At 41.1% G+C, this 21,812-nt stretch overlaps 2 protein-coding genes across 2 annotated transcripts; both read right to left on the bottom strand.

Moving 5' to 3' along the window:
- Nucleotides 1-171: 171 nt before the first annotated feature.
- Nucleotides 172-10,318, bottom strand: LOC308166566 (cytochrome P450 4B1-like). The gene is made up of 12 exons (XM_080540891.1): nucleotides 10,082-10,318; nucleotides 8,266-8,410; nucleotides 8,104-8,148; nucleotides 7,535-7,662; nucleotides 7,018-7,142; nucleotides 6,736-6,890; nucleotides 6,456-6,562; nucleotides 4,568-4,758; nucleotides 4,169-4,302; nucleotides 2,732-2,796; nucleotides 2,332-2,414; nucleotides 172-1,798 (listed from the first exon to the last, which is right to left on the bottom strand). Exons 1-12 carry the CDS (start codon nucleotides 10,280-10,282, stop codon nucleotides 1,621-1,623), a joined length of 1,557 nt encoding a protein of 518 aa, XP_080397017.1. The 5' UTR covers nucleotides 10,283-10,318; the 3' UTR covers nucleotides 172-1,620.
- Nucleotides 10,319-11,557: 1,239 nt separating this feature from the next.
- Nucleotides 11,558-18,359, bottom strand: cyp4t8 (cytochrome P450, family 4, subfamily T, polypeptide 8). Its single transcript, XM_080540890.1, has 12 exons — nucleotides 18,120-18,359; nucleotides 17,341-17,485; nucleotides 17,198-17,242; nucleotides 16,829-16,956; nucleotides 16,540-16,664; nucleotides 16,272-16,432; nucleotides 15,556-15,662; nucleotides 14,796-14,986; nucleotides 14,187-14,320; nucleotides 13,633-13,697; nucleotides 13,375-13,457; nucleotides 11,558-12,406 (listed from the first exon to the last, which is right to left on the bottom strand). The coding sequence occupies exons 1-12, from the start codon at nucleotides 18,330-18,332 to the stop codon at nucleotides 12,229-12,231; spliced, it is 1,575 nt and encodes a 524-aa protein (XP_080397016.1). The 5' UTR covers nucleotides 18,333-18,359; the 3' UTR covers nucleotides 11,558-12,228.
- Between the last annotated feature and the right edge of the window lie 3,453 nt (nucleotides 18,360-21,812).

Here is a 21,812-nt window from a genome sequence, read left to right as displayed (position 1 = left end):
ATTGCCAGACTTCCCAAGTTTCAAAGTGAGAAGAAAGACATGGATCTAGTGTGAAGTATGGAGTCTGGATCTAAAGGCCCTCGATGAATCTGGTTCACTTATGGTACATGCCATGGTGCTCTGTACAGAACATGCAGCTAACAACTGACTCAATAAACCTTACAACGGACCCTCTTTGTATATTTTATTGTGTTATTTTAGGTTTTCACACCAGCTGGGTTCAAATATCAAGGTCTCCCATGTCATGTCATGTGCTGGTTAATGGAACAACATCCATGTGATCTTAAAGCTGTAGGGCACAGTTGAGCATTTTTACCCATGTAAATAATAACAATGTTATTTGTACTTTGTACAGATGTGCCCAGAACCTTTTGTATCCGATTAGGGATGACTGGCTTTTTGTAATAACATTATGCACTGTAAATGAAATAAAAAAAACAACAACAACAATCTTCAACAATCTGGCCTTTCCCTTGACTCGTGATCTATTAGTTAACACAGGTACTTTACATAACCACCGTTCTGTATTCGTTCTGCATTCGTTCTATGTATGTTCTGCAAGCACATACTTGACTGATTTTGTCAGAGCTCTCTGGTCACTCACAAAGACATTAATCAGCAGATAATACTGTTGATAGCGTTAATACACGCTATCAATATCCCTCAGTATCACATCACTTGAATAAATTCAGTGTTCATATCCTCTTTGTGCAGGATATTATTTGACAGGCAAACATTGACTAGAGCCTTTGTGAGGACTTTGAACCTAGTCATAAGCGTAGCTCATTCACAGAGCCAGTCTGTCATTTGTGTGGTAAAGGCCATTGGAAAGAGGAGATATGGAGCTAACGGATGCTAACGTTTGGGGATTCTACATGCTCGTGTGAGACCAGAGCATCTGTTGTGAACGCAACATTATACATTGCATCTTCTTCTTCTTTTCGTGTCCACAAGAGAGTCAGTTACAAGGCTTGGCTAGATGTGGTTCAACCACAGCTGAACACATTGCTGCTGTCCCTTCTCATTGAACTCTGCCATACATTGCTCATGTACAGGATGGCCGCCCGTCACACAATCAGACAAGCTAACAATGATCAGTGACTGCTCGACACAGACCACAGCTAACAGATGTGTTAGCCACAATTAGGATGACCCCTACTAAACAACCTGAACTGGGTATTAGAATTGAATCAAGTATTTCTATGACTGTGAGTTTAAGTTATTGCAGTATTGCTGCAATCAAAGGTATAATGTGCTCAAACAAACACCTCAAGAGTACCAACTGTTGCTAGGTTTCTGTGATGTGTAATTTGTCAACAAATGTTCTTTTTTGTTGTTAACCATAACATAGCCTGGTATTATCCGGGGGGGGGGGGGGGGGGGGGGGTATTACATCAACGTTACTAAAGCCTGGATTTTCCTTTAGTGGTGTTGATGGAATACCCCCCAGGTTCTGTTATCGGTAACAACAAAAAATAACATTTGTAGACAAATTACACATCACAGAAACCTAGCAACAGTTGGTTCCATCTACAGTGAGTGTTCCGAAATTATTTGTCAGTTAGTGAGTTAAAGTTGTGTTATAGTAAGCCCGATCATAACCACAACTGGGATATAAGCTCATGTTTCAAGTTGGACAGGTTTGATTCTCAGGTGGATCCCATTGAGCGAGCGTAGAACCAGTCTTGGAATCATCTTTGGTTTCTTAGTCGGGTCCTCTATCAGGTGATATCTCCTCAGTGTCTGCGCCACCACAACTTTGATCTCATTCATGGCAAAGTTCTGTCCGATGCAGTTTCTATAGAGGGGGATGATACAACACAGACAGACAGACAGACAGACAGACAGACAGACAGACAGCATAGAAAACATTATTAGAGAATGCAATGTCAATCCTTGATTGACAGAGGCCCTATAACAGTAACATCTACATATTATGTGTCCATATTCATTTGACAGTATGTGACTACCAATAAATGAATACAGGCTTTTTGAAAAGCCATGGCATGAGACAGGTTTTACAGCGTACACCACAATAAAAGGATATAATCATAAACAATGAGAATGCCTACATCTGTGTAATACTAAGTTCAGCTTGTTCTTTGCATAGAAGACCTGTAACAACCCACAGTGCCTTCATTGTAATGCTGGGGAGGGGACTAACTAATTGCCACTTGGTCACAGAGACAATGGTTCCAAATTCCAGTCAGGTAAATTAGTAGCCTGAGAGTCCTTCTCAGCCAGTAATGTGAGAACCAAGCCATATTGTCAGACCGTGCTGGTGCCTGAATACAGTGTCTGGGTCACATGGGTCCTGGCATGTTGACAAACCTGGGTCCGGCAGAGAAAGGCACAAAGGCGTGAGGTGACCTCTTAGCAGAGTTCTCTGGCAGGAATCGGAGTGGATCAAATGCCTAACATCAAAACACCAGGAACACCACATACTTAGAATAGAAAGAACAGACAATACTTGGTAACTGACAGACGACAGCATGGAATTAATTAATGATTAGCTAAATATCGGTAGTAAGTTCCTTATTTTGGGTCACAAATGAACATAACATTACACATTACACAACATAACATTTAGGAGCCACCCCTCCTAAATTTCGTTGTTTGGTACCTGTACTATAGCAATGACAATAAAGACCATTCATTCATTCATTCATTCATTCATTCATTCATTCATTCATTCATTCATAAAAACAGATTCATTCAGTAAAACTCTTACGTTAGGGTTCTCCCAAACAGTAGCGTTCCTATGGAGTGCGAAAACACTGGTTGCAACGAGACAACCTGCAAAAAATAGAGAAAATTATTATTTTGACGTTAGAGTTCGTGACGTTAGAATTATAAGGTTCTATCTCCATTTTTGTCAAAATTTAGTTTTTTACATAATCTGATCCATTAGGTGTTTATTAATGCCTGTGTGGTGTTATTTTTAAAATGTTGACAGTTTTGAGTTAGTAATTCATAAAATACAAAGGTTCCATCTCACAAAACATAATGGAATGTAAAAACTTTGACGCTCAATATCTCTGAACTACCCTAAACGGAGATAGAACCTTATCATTCTAAACGGAGATAGAACCTTATCATTCTAAACGGAGATAGAACCTTATCATTCTAAACGGAGATAGAACCTTATCATTCTAAACGGAGATAGAACCTTATCATTCTAAACGGAGATAGAACCTTATCATTCTAAACGGAGATAGAACCTTATCATTCTAAACGGAGATAGAACCTTATCATTCTAAACGGAGATAGAACCTTATCATTCTAAACGGAGATAGAACCTTATCATTCTAAACGGAGATAGAACCTTATCATTCTAAACGGAGATAGAACCTTACCATTCTAAACGGAGATAGAACCTTATCATTCTAAACGGAGATAGAACCTTATCATTCTAAGCTCACGAGTTACTGAAGTTGTTACAGGCATCTTTTTAATTACAGTCTGGATCTCTGTTTGGTTTGAGGCATGAGGGAAATGCAATCTGTCATTGCTCCAATTGCATTACAAAATGATCATGGGGAAAAAAAATACTACGATAGATATCATTCTTTATGACAGAGATGCACGTACATTGCTGAGTCATACATAAGTAGCCCTTGTAAGTCCGTTTATATGTATTGTATACATTGTATATGAAAGCTAACATGACAGCAAAAGAGCCATAATGTATTCAGCAGCGCCCATATAGACACACAATAACCAATTCATGTTTTATTAGTTATGGGTGGTGACTGAGACAAGGGTTATGGTAGGGCCCATTGTAAATCCTGAGTGAGACCAACCGTTGTATACTAAACAATAAATAGACTGCACTTATAGCGCCTTGTTCCAAAGCGCTTTACAATGGCCTCTCATTCACTCATTTACACACACATTCACACACACATTCACACACCAATGGCGGCAAGCTACTATGCAAGGCGCCGGCCCGCTCATTTATGAACAATTTGGGGTTCAGTGTCTGGCCCAAGGACACGTCGACACATGGCCAGCGGGGAATCAATCAAACCGCCAACATTGCAATCATTAGACATCGGCTCTACCTCCTGAGGCACAGCCGCCCCTAAACACTACCCTAGCAGTCCACTTCAGTACAATAAAGTATACATACTAAACACATGTGTTTAGATGAGATTACATGGCATACCTTCAGGTACAGTTCTTCCATCAAAGAATGTCATAGGTTTGCTTATCCGTCGGGACATTCCAGGCACAGGAGGGTAGAGGCGGAGTGATTCCTTTATACACATGGTGGTGTATGGTACTTTACTGAGATCCTCCCTAAAAATAGGGAAAATGTCCAATGAAGAAGGAAATTGTCTAAGTGCAACTCACAATCAAAACCAGTTGAGATTGCACACATATCATATACAGTATATACAGTATGTGCATCTATATATGTGCCTAAAGACTGGCAACACACACACAATTACCTTTCCTTTATTAATCATCAATGTAACATCTCATACAAAATGAAGAGAAAACAATATAACACTCTTTACAGTACATCCCAAAACAAGATGTTCCTCTGGGACAGTGAACCTACCACTCCATGGTGTCCTTCCCATCCAGGACATGGAGGACCTCGTCCCGACAGATCTGCTGGTGGTCAGGGTTACAGGCCAGGCTGTAGAGGGTCCAGGAGATCCCACTGGCCGTGGTGTCGTGACCCTCGAACATGAAGGTGTCCACTTCTGCTCGGATAGCCTCGTCCGACAGCCCTTGGTCTTGCTCATCCTGGGTGAACGAGGATGAAGGTTCACTCAGAAGCTTTCATACTGGTCAGTTCAATGACAACATATTGCACATAGTATGTGTGGCAATATGATGGCAGCTACTAGATTGTAAACATAAGTGCAATATTGTAATACAACTGTGAACATTCTAAACCTGCTAACTGCGACACTTTAATGAATGTGCAACAAATATTATGTGCAATATGACAACCCATGTGTACATAAGGTTCAGATATAGGAAAAAGTTAGGATATTTATAGCATAGCATAGAGTACAGCACAGTGTTTTATTGTATAGTATAGTAGATAGTGTACATAGCCTTATTTATGTCAACCAGCTCTTTTCTCTTTTTAGTTTTATCCTTGGCTCACTTGTTTTTAGTCTTTTTTCCAAGCACCAGGGGAGCCACCCCTCCTAAATTTCGTTGTATGGTACCTGTACTGTATTAATGACAATAAAGACCATTCATTCATGTATGCTTGTTTAGTTATTATTAGTGTGTAAGCTTGCAAAGTAACCCCTCCCTCCCCTCCCTTCCTGTTGTCTCGTGTCCCCCCCCCCACCATCTCTGTAATCTTGTTTTTCAATCATTGTAAAGCGCTTTGAGTTGCATCTGTGTACGAAAGGCGCTATAGTTTCACTTCACTTCACATAGTCAACATAGCATCACTTTTTAACCAATGGAAAACCTTTAGGTGAGTGTGTTAACATGTACACAAGGGGAAAATATAGTATATCAAATGTTAAGGCTACTTCCTCTTGATAACATTACAATGACTCTCAGTATCCCCCCTCCTCCCCCCATACACACACACACACACACACACACACGTGGTACAATGACTCAGTAACTCCGCCCCCCCCACCGTGGTCAATCTAATTGAGCATTGGCACTACTGCTAGTTGCACACACCCCTGGTCAATGTGAACACTCAATTACCACACTTTGCACTACTGCTGTTTACAAATACTACCGTTGCATGTATTTTTGCACATTGCACATCCCTCCTTTGATATAGCCAAGTATTTATACATCTGCACATACCATGATGTGCATAGCTACCTTGACTGTACATAGCTCATAGCTGTATGTACCTCTAACTATCGTACTTGCCATACCGTAGGGTTAGGGCTATCACTATCACTGTCTATCACTGTTTTCATATGTATCATATAAGATACGAGACGATGACGTGGCTTCTGGAGGGGTGTCCAGAAATATAGCCTGGGTGAGCCCCTCAACCAGGTCTTGGGGTGGTAAACGCGTAGCCCCTCGGCCCCCGAGCCTGGTGGAGTGGAGTCAACAACAACCCATACGCCGAAGAAGACTGTTTTTATATATTTGCACTTCTGGTTCTTCTGGTGGATGCTAAACAGCATTTTGTTGTCTGGTACTTGTACTCTGTACTCCTACGTGGGGTAGTGGTGGTCTAGTGGATAGTGAGTTGGACTTGTGATCGGAAGGTTGTGAGTTCAAATCCCGCCTGAAACCACACCACTACTAGTGTGCCCTTGAGTAAGGCACTTTGCCCTCAGTTACTCCAGGGGGAATGTCCCTGTAATTCGTAATTGTAAGTCGCTTTGGATTAAAAGCGTCTGCTAAATGGCAAAATTAATTAATTACTCTGCATTGACAATAAAGTTGAATCTAATCTAGGCAAACATGTACCGGTACTGATAAATGTAAGTGTAACATACTCGCACGCAGAGTAGGATATCCAGGAAGTCCAGATTTCTCTTTGCCTGAATCCTGCCCAGCTCCTTCTCATCCTTTAAGGCGTCTTTCCTCTGTCGTATGACTTCCTCTACGTGCAGAATGTGTCATGGGAAGCTTTAGATAGGAGACATGCTAGGAGAGAAGCTCATTGCTCAAGCTCATTTACAGTTGTGTTGTCGTTGCATTGAATCAAACATTGTTGTCTTTCATGAGACTTTTGCATTATTAGGTTGAGACTTCCTGACACAGTGAATGAGATACCTGTATGGCTGTGGGCCACTTTGCATGCTCTTCTGTATTGAAACCCGTGTGGGCTGAGGTGGAAGATAGTCTCGCTGTGGTAGGGGAAGGTCCGGAACCGCAGATTGACCAGGTCACTCAGCTCATACACCGCCTTGATGTACGAGTTAATACCTCTGAAATTAAATTTAAAAACGAATAATGATATTAGGGAAATAAACTATAAGAACTGAATTGTAATATGATATATTAAATATTAGCATGTGTAAATGGGAGGTACAGTTCAGAAACCCGTTGACTGACCCCTCTGTCTGGCAGTCGCTGTTTGAGCTGAAGGCACATTTCATAATGCTGTCCAGCGTCATAAGGCTCACGTGTTCAAATAACTCAAACGACTCGTTGGTTTTTGAACGACTCTCCCATTTGTCCTGAAACAAAGCGTGACGTTAGAATTATAAGGTTCTATCTCAATTTCTGTCAAAATGTAGTTTTTTTACATAATCTGATCCATTAGGTGTTTATTAATGCCTGTGTGGTGTTATTTTTTTAAATGTAGACATTTTCGAGTTAGTAATTCATAAAATACAAAGGTTCCATCTCACAAAACATAATGGAATGTAAAAACGTCGACGCTCAATATCTCTGAACTGCCCTAAACGGAGATAGAACCTTATCATTCTAAGCTCACGAAAGGTCAAGGTCTGGTCACCTAGCACAAGCTGAACACATCAGACTTCATTTCGCAATTGGTTTGTTTACTATGTGTCAATTATCAAGAATACTAAATCCCTCAAAATACTAAACTGTGCATAAAACATACCAACATAGTTTGGGCAGAATCTGCCATCAGTTTGACATACGGCTTCAAAACATCGTAATGGAAGCCAGGGGTCAGGAGTCTTCTGTGCCTAAACCATTTCTGACCTTTAGACACTAGAAGGCCGTCCCCTGGAGAGAGAGAAGTACATCCTGTATGATCTAGAAACATACATCTAGATTATGTTCATTCATTCAACTACATAACTATAGAAACTCTCATCACAACATGTAACGCTTCAACATGCACTGCACTTTATATATATATATATAGCACTATTCAATGCACTGTCTGTCCTGTGTTGTCCTGTTTTTGCATTTGTTTTTGTTCATGTATACATGTGAAAAAAGTATAAACACACCTAATGTAATGCCAAAACAAATTCCTATATGTGTCAAGCATAATGGCAATAAACGTTATCTGAATCTGAATCTGAATCTGAATTCAAGAGTTTTATAGAAATCTGAGCATTGTACAATCATATTCAAGATGACAAATACCCAAACATAATCTACACTGGTAGCCAACCATATCATGCCATCATGCAAAAGATTTGATCAAAACAGCCTTACCAATCCATGGTATAAGAAATCTGTATCCAAAGTCATCCTTGGGTTCTGTTGAGAAATCAATCAAAACATGTATTTACTCACATGGAGTGAAATTCCATCAATCAGATTTACAAACTATGCTCCTGTCTGTATGACAGTTAAAAGAGGAAAAACAGAACACACCTGTTGATGCCAGTATGGTTCTTACGTAATCTGGGTGGTGAATGTTTAAGAATGAAACAAAAGGACCGAACCACACTGGATACGCCAGTGGGTATGTCTCTCCCCATTTGACCATTGTATCTAAATCTGTCCCGTCTTCCCGGAACTGCAAGAGAACAGAGAAAATTGTAGATTTACAATATGCCTACTCGTGAGCTTAGAATGATAAGGTTCTATCTCCGTTTAGGGTAGTTCAGAGATATTGAGCGTCAAAGTTTTTACATTCCATTATGTTTTGTGAGATGGAACCTTTGTATTTTATTAATTACTAACTCAAAAATGTCAACATTTTAAAAATAACACCACACAGGCATTAATAAACACCTAATGGATCAGATTATGTAAAAAACTAAATTTTGACAAAAATGGAGATAGAACCTTATAATTCTAACGTCACGTACTGTAGTTCCCTGTGAAATAATTAATCTGTTAAATGACATGCATCCAGATTTCATACAATTTAAATGTACTTTGATTCTAGGCTACCCTTTGTAATCACTCTAATGAACAGCTTTCATGCTGTTCCACTGACACAAGCCCTACAGTGCAATGCTAGGAGGATGAGCCTGCAACAGACCCTTTAATGAGCTGGTGCCTGGAACCAGTGGCGGACTCAGGCTGTTTGAAGGGCAGGGGCGAAAAGACAAAAGGGCACCTACTGCACAACATGGGACCCCATCAGTGCACATGGTTAAATTTAGACCAATTGTAGGGCAGCCAATAGGGCACATCCTCTAATGTTGCCACTCAAAAGGGCACTTTAGTGCGACGTTTTTCAACTGTGGGGGCACATGGTCAAGTTTAGACCATTGGAGGGGCACCAAAAGGGCACGTCCTCTCATTATTATTTTTTTGCCACTCAAAAGGGCACTTAAGAGAGACGTTTTTCAACTGTGGGGGCACCAGGAGTCCCTGCCCCCCCCCCTGAGTCCGCCAGTGCCTGGAACTATGCATAATTATCTGTCCAACAACAATTGCGAGACCCTTCTAGAGCCACTTCTAGACCCTGTGACAACCAAAAGCTGATTTTGTCATTAACCAAAAGAAGCAGAAGAGCTCATATAACTCCTATTTCAGAGACTCTACACTGGCTCCCTGTTAAGTTCAGAATAGATTCCAAGATCCTTCTGCTTGTTTACAAAGCTCTCACTGGCACAGCACCAGAATATCTGAAAGACCTCCTGCTAGCATGTCAGCCCAATAGAGCTTTCTCTGTGTACCACATGTACAAAAGAAGAGATTTGGTGAGGCTGCATTCTCATTTTATGCACCCAGATTGGACCCTCATTATGTTCAAGTCAAGACTAAAACCCCATCTTTTAAATATTGCCTTTAAATAACTAAATGATTAAATGATAATTATATAATGATTAAAGCACTTTGAGCTGCAACGTTTGCAGGAAAGGTGCTATACAAATAAATGTTATTATTATTATTATTATTATTATTATTATTATTATTATGCCCAGACTCTTTATCCCATAGCCAATGTTATCGTATAAAGTAGGCTAAAACACGCAAATTAAAAATGAACGTATTCTTCATTAAGATATTAATGAATTACTTTAATTTTGGGCTTAGGCAAATCCATTATTACGAGCCTATCATGTCGTGCTCGATTCCACAGAGTAGTTAGTGTAGAGTTAAGCTTTCCGTTGCACGAGAACACGCACGGTGGGACACGCGCACTCCTGCACTTGTTGGTGTTACAATGTTGCAGACAGTCATCGTGTTATTTATTCCACGTTCAACAAATACATAATATATTTATATTTACCTCTCGTACATGTCCGAAGAGCCAGTGTGGTGGTGGTCCAGGGAACGGCTCTAGAAACCGCATCCACTGATGTCTTTTGACAATTAGCTTTGCAATTTTAATAATTGCAGCGATAATGCAAAACAGTGCAACGAAGTAATGAATGTGATGCCAATCCAAAGAAATCTGCGCCATTCTCTTCAGGGCTTCGGTCAGTTCCATTGCAGCAGACAGTGGACTTGGGCAACAAATGATGAATCAGGAATCATGTTACATGATATAAAAGACTGATCCACACTCGGGGGGTTTGTGGAGGTTCGACTGACGTCATTAGGGGGTAACATTCCCTATAAAGGTGTATGCCTAGGGGCCTCTAGGCAAATACGAGGGGTAGTTGAACAGATACCCAGGTAGACGCATGCAGAACAGCTGACATCCCTGATGTTTATCATGGTATCATTCCTCAATCTGTCTCAGTCTGGGCAGATTAACACTGGGCAGATTAACACTGGGCAGATTAACACTGGGCAGATTAACACTGGGCAGATTAATACTGGGCAGATTAACACTGGGCAGATTAACACTGGGCAGATTAACACACGACCCCAACCTATTGCCCCTCGGCTGGTCTAGGTGTAGGTCAAGAGAAAAGAGACCGATCAGGTCTCTGTGATCATTTGAATGTGTCCGTTGTCTAGAAGCAAAATGAATGTCACATTTAAATGATCACAAAAACCTGATTGCTCTCTTTTCTCTTGACCTACACCTAGACCAGGCCGAGCAATCTAAAACCAGACCACACCAATCTAAAACCAGAACACACCAATTCCAGGCCTTTCTGTTCCTTTTCCACCTATGAGAAAGTGGGGGTCAATCTTCCCTAACCTCTCTCTATCTTTTGCATCACAACTAGTGTCATGTGACCCCCTCTTACGACTAGTGTCATGTGACCCCCTCTTACAACTAGTGTCATGTGACCCCCTCTTACAACTAGTGTCATGTGACCCCCTCTTACAACTAGTGTCATGTGACCCCCTTACCATTACAGATGCAGACAGGTCATGTGACCCCCTTCTCATTACAGATGCAGACAGGTCATGTGACCCCATTCTCATTACAGATGCAGACAGGTCATGTGACCCCCTTCTCATTACAGATGCAGACAGGTCATGTGACCCCCTTCTCATTACAGATGCAGACAGGTCATGTGACCCCATTCTCATTACAGATGCAGACAGGTCATGCTGGTAAACTGTTCTCCTTAAATAAATTCATTAACAAAAAGAGTTAGATTAAATAATATATTAAACAATTAAAATTACATTATGTATAGCAAATGTCTAGGCAAAATACCAATATTACACAAATCCAGTCTACACAAATTAGTGTAAAATTGTGTGTGAGTGTAAAATTCCTTGTGAGTGTGGGAGTGTAAAAGTAATTAAAAAACTTAAAAAAGTAAGTAAAGCCAACAGTTACAACATTCATATTCTGCAATTTAAATATATTTTATAAATATACAGTACATATAATATTAATTTTAGTGTCCATTTCTTTGCAGACTATCAAATCCACATTAACTAATTCAGTGCAGAGAGTGAAAATTGTCAACATTCTAAAAATAGTAAATGATGATACTTTATTTTGTAGCCAATCAAAGTATTGTTGCTAGGCAAATACCACATGAAACACTCTAGGTGGTGATGAAATCAGCGTTAAAGTCAAGTCTTCGATTGCCCAGGCTACTTGCTTCCTACTTGCCAAATGCTGAGCACACAATTGGTTATAGACGGATTACTAGTTTAAGCGTTGCGGCCACCAACGAGTGCACCACACTAGACTCTTTGAATGTCAGATTAGTCGGGAATCAATCATACAAATAACTAGTTAATATGAGATCTCTACTCACATGTTGAAATAAGATTGAAATAAGAAAAAGGAGTGTATCATTTTGATCGCAGATAGGATGTTCCATCAACGTTACTAAAGCCTGGATTTTCTTTTAGTGATGTTGATGGAATACCACCCAGGCTCTGTTATGGGTAACAACAAAAAATAACATTTGTAGACAAATCCATCTACGGTGAGTGTTCCTAAATAATTTGTCAGTTAGTGAGTTAAAGTTATGTTATAGTAAGCCCGATCATAACCACAACTGGGATATCAGCTCATGTTTCAAGTTGGACAGGTTTGATTCTCAGGTGGATCCCATTGAGCGAGCGTAGAACCAGTCTTGGAATCATCTTTGGTTTCTTAGTCGGGTCCTCTATCAGGTGATATCTCCTCAGTGTCTGCGCCACCACAACTTTGATCTCATTCATGGCAAAGGTCTGTCCGATGCAGTTTCTATAGAGGGGGATGATACAACACAGACAGACAGACAGACAGACAGTCAGACAGACAGCATAGAAAACATTATTAGAGAAACATTATTAGATAAAGATTATTGTTTCACATTACACATTAGAGAATTCAATGTCAGTCCTTGGTAGAGGCCCTATAACAGTAGCATCTCTATATTATGTGTCCATATTCATTTGACAGTATGTGACTACCAATAAATGAATACAGGCTTTTTGAAAAGCCGTGGCATGAGACAGGTTTTACAGCGTACACCACAATAAAAGGATATAATCCTAAACAATGAGAAGTTCAGCTTGTTCTTATATTCTTCTTTGTAATGCTGGGGAGGGGGTTGGGACTTGGTCACAGAGACAATGGTTCCAAATTCCAGGCAGGTAAATGAGTAGCCTGTCTACTCCCTCTCAGCCAGTAATGTGAGAACCAACACATAAATGGACTGCACTTATATAGCGCCTTTATCCAAAGCGCTTTACAACGGCCTCTCATTCACCCATTCACACACCAATGGCGGCAAGCTACCATGCAAGGCGCTGGCCCGCTCACTGGGGTTCAGTGTCTTGCCCAAGGACACTTTGACATGTGGCCAGCCGGGGCTCGAACCGCTGATCTGCCAACCTTGTGACCATTAGACTGTGGCTCTACGGTGGCTCTACCTCCTGAGCCACAGCCAGACATATTGTCATACCATGCTGATGCCTGAATATAGTGTCTGGGTCACATGGCATGGTAGTGGTGTCCTAGTGGATAGTGAATTGGGATAGTGGATAAGACCTGGGAACACCATCACTAGTGTGCCCTTGAGTAAGACCTGGGAACACCATCACTAGTGAGCCCTTGAGTAAGGCACTCAGCCCTAAGTTACTCCAGGGAGACTGTCTCCTCATCTTTAATTGTCAGCCACTTTGGATAAAAGCGTCTTGCTAAATAGTAACAATGTAATGTGGACAGACCTGGGTCCGGCAGAGAAGGGCACAAAGGCGTGAGGTGACCTCTTAGCAGAGTTCTCTGGCAGGAATCGGAGTGGATCAAACACCTAACATCAAAACACCAGGAACAGGAACACATACTTAGAATAGAAAGAACAGACAATACTTGGTAACTGACAGACGACAGCATGGAATGAATAAATAATCAAATAATTAACTAAATAGTACGTTCCCTATTTTGGGTCACAAATGAACGTGGAAACAGATCAGTAAAACTCTTACATTAGGGTTCTCCCAGACAGTAGCATTCCTATGGATTCCGTACACACTGGTTCCAACAAGACAACCTGCAAGAAATAGAGAATTATTATTTTGACGTTAGAAGTTACTGAAGTTGTAACAGGCATCTTTTTAATTACAGTCTGGCTCTCTGATGGGTTTGAAAAGACATGATGGAAATGCAATCTCTGTCATTGCTCCAATTGCATTACAAAATGATCATGGGGAAAAAAAAGACTACGATAGATCATCATTCTTTATGACAGAGATGCATGTACATTGCTGAATCATATGTAGCCCTTGTAACTCTGTTTAGGTAAACTGATATTGTATATGAAAGCTAACATGACAGCAAAAGAGCCATAATGTATTCAGCAGCGCCCATATAGACACACAATAACCAATTCATGTTTTATTAGTTATGGGGGGTGACTGAGACAAAGGTTATGGTAGGGCCCATTGTAAATCCTGAGTGATACCAATCATTGTATACTAAACACTAACCTAGCAGTCCACTTCAGTACATTACAATACGTGTATGAGATGACATGGCATACCTTCAGGTACAGTTCTTCCATCAAAGAATGTCATAGGTTTGGTTATCTTTCGGGACATTCCAGGCACAGGAGGGTAGAGGCGGAGTGATTCCTTTATACACATGGTGGTGTATGGTATTTTACTGAGATCCTCCCTAAAAAATAAGGAAAATGTCCACTCAAGTTGTAAGGAAATTGCAACAGCAAAACCAGTTCAAATTGCACACATATCATATATATGTGCATCTATATGTTACGGTACATGTGGGAATACGGTACATGTGGGAAAACTAGGGTTAGGGTTAGGTGCTAGGGTGCTACGGTTAGGGTTAATGTTAGGGTTAGGGGTAGGGTTGGAGTTAGACATGCCAGCATGTACCAAGTCGACGTAGCACCTAACCCTAACCCTAGTTTTCCCACATGGACCGTATTCCCACATGTACCGTAACATATACAGTATATACAGTATGTGCATCTATATATCGCCTAAAGACTGGCAACACACACACACAATTACCTTTCCTTTATTAATCATCAATGTAACATCTCATGCAAAATGAAGAGAAAACAATATAACACTCTTTACAGTACATCCCAAAACAAGATGTTCCTCTGGGACAGAGAACCTACCACTCCATGGTGTCCCTCCCATCCAGGACATGGAGGACCTCGTCCCGACAGATCTGCTGGTGGTCGGGGTTACAGGCCAGGCTGTAGAGGGTCCAGGAGATCCCACTGGCCGTGGTGTCGTGACCCTCGAACATGAAGGTGTCCACTTCTGCTCGGATAGCCTCGTCCGACAGCCCTTGGTCTTGCTCATCCTGGGTGAACGAGGATGAAGGTTCACTCAGAAGCTTTCATACTGGTCAGTTCAATGACAACATATTGCACGTAGTCAACATAGCATCACTTTTTAACCAATGAAAAACCTTTAGGTGAGTGCAGGGCCGGTCCTAGGCATTTAGGTGCCCTAGGCGAGAGTATGATTTGATGCCCCCCCCAAAAAATATTTTTTTTAGGGACGCCACCACCACATTAAGCCACCAGTACTGCCTCATCACCACCCACACATTCAACAGTAAAAATATGGACAACAATGGTTTCAAGACAAAAATAGACAGTAGGCTGAGACATATTTTCATAGAGACATGAAATTCATAGAGACAAAATTCTTGAAATGTAAAAAAAAGGGGGGGGGGGCATTTGGCGCCCCCCAGGCATTTGGCGCCCTAGGCGACCGCCTAGTTCGCCTATGCCAAGGACCGGCCCTGGGTGAGTGGGTTAACATGTTCCTTATTACACAATGGCGAAATATAGTATATGATAACTTCCTCTTGGTAACATTACATTTATTGGCAAACATGTACTGATAAATGTAAGTGTGACATACTCGCACGCAGAGTAGGATATCCAGGAAGTCCAGATTCCTCTTAGCCTGAATCCTGCCCAGCTCCTTCTCATCCTTTAAGGCGTCTTTCCTCTGTCGTATGACTTCCTCTATATAAAGAATGTGTCATGGGAAGCTTTAGATAGGAGACATGCTAGGAAAGAAGCTCATTGCTCAAAGCTCAATTAATAATAATAATAATAATAATTCATTAAATGTACATTGCGCTTTTCCGAGGCTCAAAGACGCTGACAATATAGGAGATACGGAAAACACAAAAACAACAAGCAACATGGACACATGGAACACAGAGTCAGCGAACGGGGAGGGGGGGGGGGGGGGGGGGGGGGGGGGTGGTAGGGACAGGGGAGATGGTTAGGGGGTAGGGGAGGCTGTATGCATAGGGTGGCAGGGTTAGGGGAGATGGGTAGGGGTAGGGGAGGTTGTATGCGTGTCCAGGGGGGGAGCGCGGGGGGGGGGGGATGGGGGAGATGGCTAGGGGTAGGGGAGGCTGTAGGCATGGGAGAACAGGTAGGTTTTGAGGTGGGATTTAAAAGTGAGGAGTGAGGGTGAGTCTCTGAGTGGTTGAGGGAGAGAGTTCCAGAGGCGGGGTGCAACACATTTAGTTGTGTTGTTGTTGCATTGAATCAAACATTGTTGTCTTTCATGAGACATTTGCATTATTAGGTTGAGACTTCCTGACACAACGAATGAGATACCTGTATGGCTGTGGGCCACTTTGCACGCTCTTCTCCATTGAAACCCGTGTGGGCTGAGGTGGAAGATAGTCTCGCTGTGGTAGGGGAAGGTCCGGAACCGCAGATTGACCAGGTCACTCAGCTCATACACCGCCTTGATGTACGAGTTAATACCTTTCTTTCTATTAAGAGGCAAATAAATAAAATAGGAATAACTGAATTGTAATATGATATATTAAATATTAGCATGTGTAAATGGGAGACACAGTTCAGAAACTCGTTGACTGACCCCTCTGTCTGGCAGTCGCTGTTTGAGCTGAAGGCACATTTCATAATGCTGTCCAGCGTCATAAGGCTCACGTGTTCAAATAACTCAAACGACTCGTTGGTTTCTGAATGACTCTCCCATTTGTCCTGAAACAAAGGAAGGTCAGGGTCTGGTCACCTAGCACAAGCTGAACACATCACACACTCCTTGGTATACTACTCCCTTAATTAATTGCACAATTGGTTTGTTTATACTATGTGTCAATTGTCAAGACATTCCCTCAAAATACTAAACTGTGCATAAAACATACCAACATAGTTTGGGCAGAATCTGCCATCAGTTTGACATACGGCTTCAAAACATCGTAATGGAAGCCAGGGGTCAGGAGTCTTCGGTGCCTAAACCATTTCTGACCTTTAGACACTAGAAGGCCGTCCCCTGGAGAGAGAGAGAAGTACATCCTGTATGATCTAGAAACATACATCTAGATTATGTTCATTCATTCAACTACATAACTATAGAAACTCTCATCACAACATGTAAACGCATCAAGAGTTTTATAGAAATCTGAGCATTGTACAATCATATTCAAGATGACCAACATAATCTACACTGGTAGGGTTATACATAGGGTTACATATCATGCCATCATGCAAAGATTTGATCAAACCAGCCTTACCAATCCATGGTATAAGAAATCTGTATGCAAGGTCATCCTTGGGTTCTGTTGAGAAATCAATCAAAACATGGAGTGAAATTCCATCGATCAGATTTACAGATTATGCTACTGTACGACAGTTAAAAGAGGAAAACACAACACACCTGTTGATGCCAGTATGGTTCTTACGTAATCTGGGTGGTGAATGTTTAAGAATGCAACAAAAGGGCCGAACCACATGGGAAAGGCCAGTGGGTACGTCTCTCCCCATTTGACAACTCTCTCTAAATCTGTCCCGTCTTGTCGAAACTGCAAGAGAACAGAGGAAACGTGAAATTGTAGATTTACAGTTTCTAACAATATGCCTACTGTAAGCCTAATTCCCTGTGAAATAATTCATTTGTTAAATGACATGCATCCAGATTTCTGTTGTTATCGTAGAAATAATAAAGTAGGCTATACAGCAGTATCTGAAGGCAGCCTGTAGACACATAATTTGACATTAGTCAAAATTGTCCTCCTGTCCCTTTTTATTGATCATGATTTGTTCCTTAGACACCTACAATTACGTATTCTTCATTAAGATATTGATTACTTTTTTTTTGGCTTACTACATTAATACGAGCCTATCAGGTCGTGTTCCACATAGTAATAGTAATAATAATAATAATAATAATAATAATAATAATAATAATAATAATAATAATAATAATACATGTATTTTATAAGGCGCCTTTCATGGCACTCAGGTCGCCGTACAACACATTTAAAAACAGTTACAAAATTCAAAATACAAAATACATAGAAATATACAGTAGTAGTTAGTGAAGTTTTCCGTTGCACGAGAACACGCACGGTGGGACACGCGCACTCCTCCACTTGTTGCTGTTACAATGTTGCAGTCGGTGTTATTATATAACAAATACATATTATTATTATTTACCTCATATACATGTCCGAACAGCCAGTGTGGTGGTGGTCCAGGGAACGGCTCCAGAAACCGCATCCACTGATGTCTTTTGACAATTAGCTTTGCAATTTTAATAATTGCAGCGATAATGCAGAACAGTGCAACGAAGTAATGAATGTGATGCAAATCCAAAGAAATCTGCGTCAGTCTCTTCAGGGCTTCGATCAATTCCATTGCAAATTCCATGTTTAAGATAAACAATGTTTGTACTTGGTCAACAAAATAGGAGCAATATGAATCATGTTACATCATGAGAATAAAAGACTGATCCATAGCCGGGAGAGCTGGGCAGGTTTGACTGACGTCATTAGGGGGAAATTGTTGATGGGCGGAGTCAGAAACGTGTATATTCAATTTTAATTATAATTTGTATATTCATCTTCGTATATATTTGAACAAATAAAATTCTGTATTTGTATATTCATCTTCAGCTTGAGTGATTGATAAAATGTATCACAATATATTGAAGTTAGATAACAATATTGCATTGAAACCATATTGCTTTTATGGCAATATGTCTATTTTTCTGTCCTACTGTATATTGGATGTTTGTTTGTTTGTTTGTTTGCTTGTTTGTACCTTTGTTTGTTTTTTATTGTGTCCATTCTGAACAAAATGAAGAATCGTATCACTTATGCAGATTCAGATTCAGATTCAGATTCAGATAACGTTTATTGCCATAATGCATACACATATAGGAATTTGCTTTGGCGTTACAGTAGGTGCGTTAATACTTTTTTCATATGTATACATGAACAAAAACAAATGCAAAAAACAGGACAACACAGGATGCACGTGCTATATAAAGTAAATAGTCTTATTCTCAAAATAAACGATAGCATAGTAAAAAAGTTAAACATAATGAAACAATTCATCTTTGATTTACAACACAGTTTAGGTGGTAAGACTGTTGTATGCAGCAGTTATGCAGCAGTTATGGAAAATGTGGTCACAGACCAGACCACACTATCAGTAAGATTGAAAAAACGACTGAGCTTCACTTATTGATAAACGGGGCTGCACAGGAAACCTGTGTGGGAGGTGTCAGAATGTTATATGCCGTTAGATGTTCAGGACCACTTGCGTCAGGTGTTTTGTTTTGTGGTTGGTAGGATGCCTAACTTCTTAAAATGTCAAATATAGTAGCTGTAAGCCTGGTTTATGTCTTTACATTCTAACAGAGTGGAAACAGGCAGTTGTTTGTTTGAAAGACCCGTTAAGACATATTTTGCTTAGATCTAGGCTACTTTCCATAGCCTCTGTTCCACCACGATGATGATCAAGGCCTCTACCATCATTCTTCTACTGATGGACTGGATCTTAGCTCCGGCATTAGGACACTGTAAGTTTCTGTGAACTGAAAACATTTGTATGACCAAACTGTGAAAAACAAAACTAGGCGGTGTATGTTTAGGCTTTAACCCTGGTTAAACTGTGTGAGTTTGGGTCAATGTGTTCCCAGCAATATGTTGGGTAACATTCACTAAAGGTAATTTAAGGTCAGGTCACAGGTGTATGGCTAAGCAAAGCAAATAATGGTAGACGAAGGTAGAGGCATGCAGATGACCAACAGTCAACAATACCTAATGTTTATTATTGTATCTGGCTGTTGTTCTATCTGCACCAGAAAGCCAGGCTGTCTTCAGCTAGACTGTCAGGCTATTTATCATTGTATCTGGTTGGTTGTTCATTTACATTACATTTACATAATATTTTTTTGGCATTTAGCAGATGCCTTTATCCAAAGCGACGAATACATTTGACTAAGTAAGTGAATCATCTATCGACCAGTGAGTCATAATAGGAAAAAGTAGCGTAATCTATACTCAGGCCTGGGGCCATTTGCAGTCGTCGTGCTAGAAGAATATATTACATTATTATTATTATTATTATTATTATGAATACAAAATATGTTATTATTATTATTATTATTATTATTATGCGTGTTCACGTTTAGGGTAGGGGCAGTGGCGGACTCAGGCTGTTTGAAGGGCAGGGGGGGGCGAAAAGAAAAAAAAGGCACCTACTGCACAACATGGGACCCCATCAGTGAGCAAAAAACTATGATGCGTCATGTATGGTGAAATAGTCCTCATCCTTGATTAAGATGAACATCATGTAGTCTAGGCCAGGGGCGGATTTAGGATTGTAGGAGATCCGGGGCTTAGCCCAGATGGGTAATGAAATGCTGCGACACCACAAACTTCAACTTACCACCACCTTATAGCGGACAAAAGGCACTGGAGAACACTTATACCAGGGCTCAACATTAAAGCTTTTTATATAAATGATACATCTTTATCAAATCAATAAAAAATTGCAGTAGATCACGCAATGTTTTCAACTATGGGGGCACTTGGTCAAGTTTAGACCATTGGAAGGGCCACTCAATGCCACTCAGAAGGGCATTTTCGCCACTCAAAAGGGCACTTTAGCCACTCAAAAGGGCACTTTAGCCACTCAAAAGGGCACTTCAGTGCGACGTTTTTCAACTGTGGGGGCACATGGTCAAGTTTAGACCATTGGTGGGGCACTAATAGGGCACACCCTCTGGTTTTCGCCACTCAAAAGGGCATTTTCGACACTCAAAAGGGCACTTAAGCGCAACGTTTTTCAACCGTGGGGGCACCGGGGGGGGGGCGGTCGCCCCCCATGCCCCCCCTTGAGTCCGCCAGTGGGTAGGGGTATAGAGGGAATAAGGGCCCTAGGACAGAGCCTGGGAAGACCCCAGTGGTGAGGGCTCGTGGAGAGGACAGCGATCTACGATTCTGATTTTAATTCTGATTCTGATTCTTCCTCTATCTGTTTCTGCAGCAACAAGCCTGCTCCGCTTGTCGTTGGGGAGTCAAGTGGTGATACCTTGCCGAGATGTTGAAAACCCTCAACAGTCTGTCGCATGGTTTTACAGCAAAAACACATCTAAACGCAGTCTGATTATTATATCATTGGATAAACATGGAAAGCAGTTCACTAATGCTTTATGGCAACATAAGGTTTCCTTGTCAATCAATGCTTCACTGGTAATAACCAATTTCAAAGAAGAGCATCAAGGAACGTACTCATGTCAATCTTGTGAACACAAGTGCACAAATGGAGTGTCCACATACATTGTTCTGGAAAAAGGTTGGTCATCTTTTTTTCTCTCTCAAAAAGACAGATTCTTTTTAATCTGACCAATATTGTGTCACTGTAAAACACTCTCCTTTCATTTTCAGAACCCCACACACCAGTAATAAAGACTCTTTACAGTGTCGCTGGCAGTGATTTCACACATGCATGCCTCAGCAATGAAACAAAGTTAACATGGACCTTTAAAAAGAATGGTATTAACGGAGTTACAGTGAATATGAGTGATCCTCGATACTCCACCAATAAAGCCCCGGGATCTCTGAGACTGATGCAGACAGCCAACCACTCTGTCCTCCTCCGTGGTGTCCAGGGCGAGGATGCAGGAAACTACAGCTGTTGGACGGGGAGAACGAGACAGCTACTGCTGCTCTCCATCAACTTATGTGTGCTTACAGGTGAAGTGACCAGTGACCTTTCATGCCACACACACACACACACACACACACACACACACACACACACACACACTCACACACACACCTGGTCATGGTAGACACACATACACACACACACACACATCTGGTCATGGTAGACACA

The sequence above is a fragment of the Nansenia antarctica genome (genome assembly GCF_963989245.1).
Source record: "Nansenia antarctica genome assembly, chromosome: 10".
In the NCBI taxonomy this organism is placed as follows: Eukaryota; Metazoa; Chordata; class Actinopteri; order Argentiniformes; family Microstomatidae; genus Nansenia; species Nansenia antarctica.
Note: the sequence above shows the minus strand (reverse complement) of the source record. Positions and strands in the feature narration are given on the sequence as shown.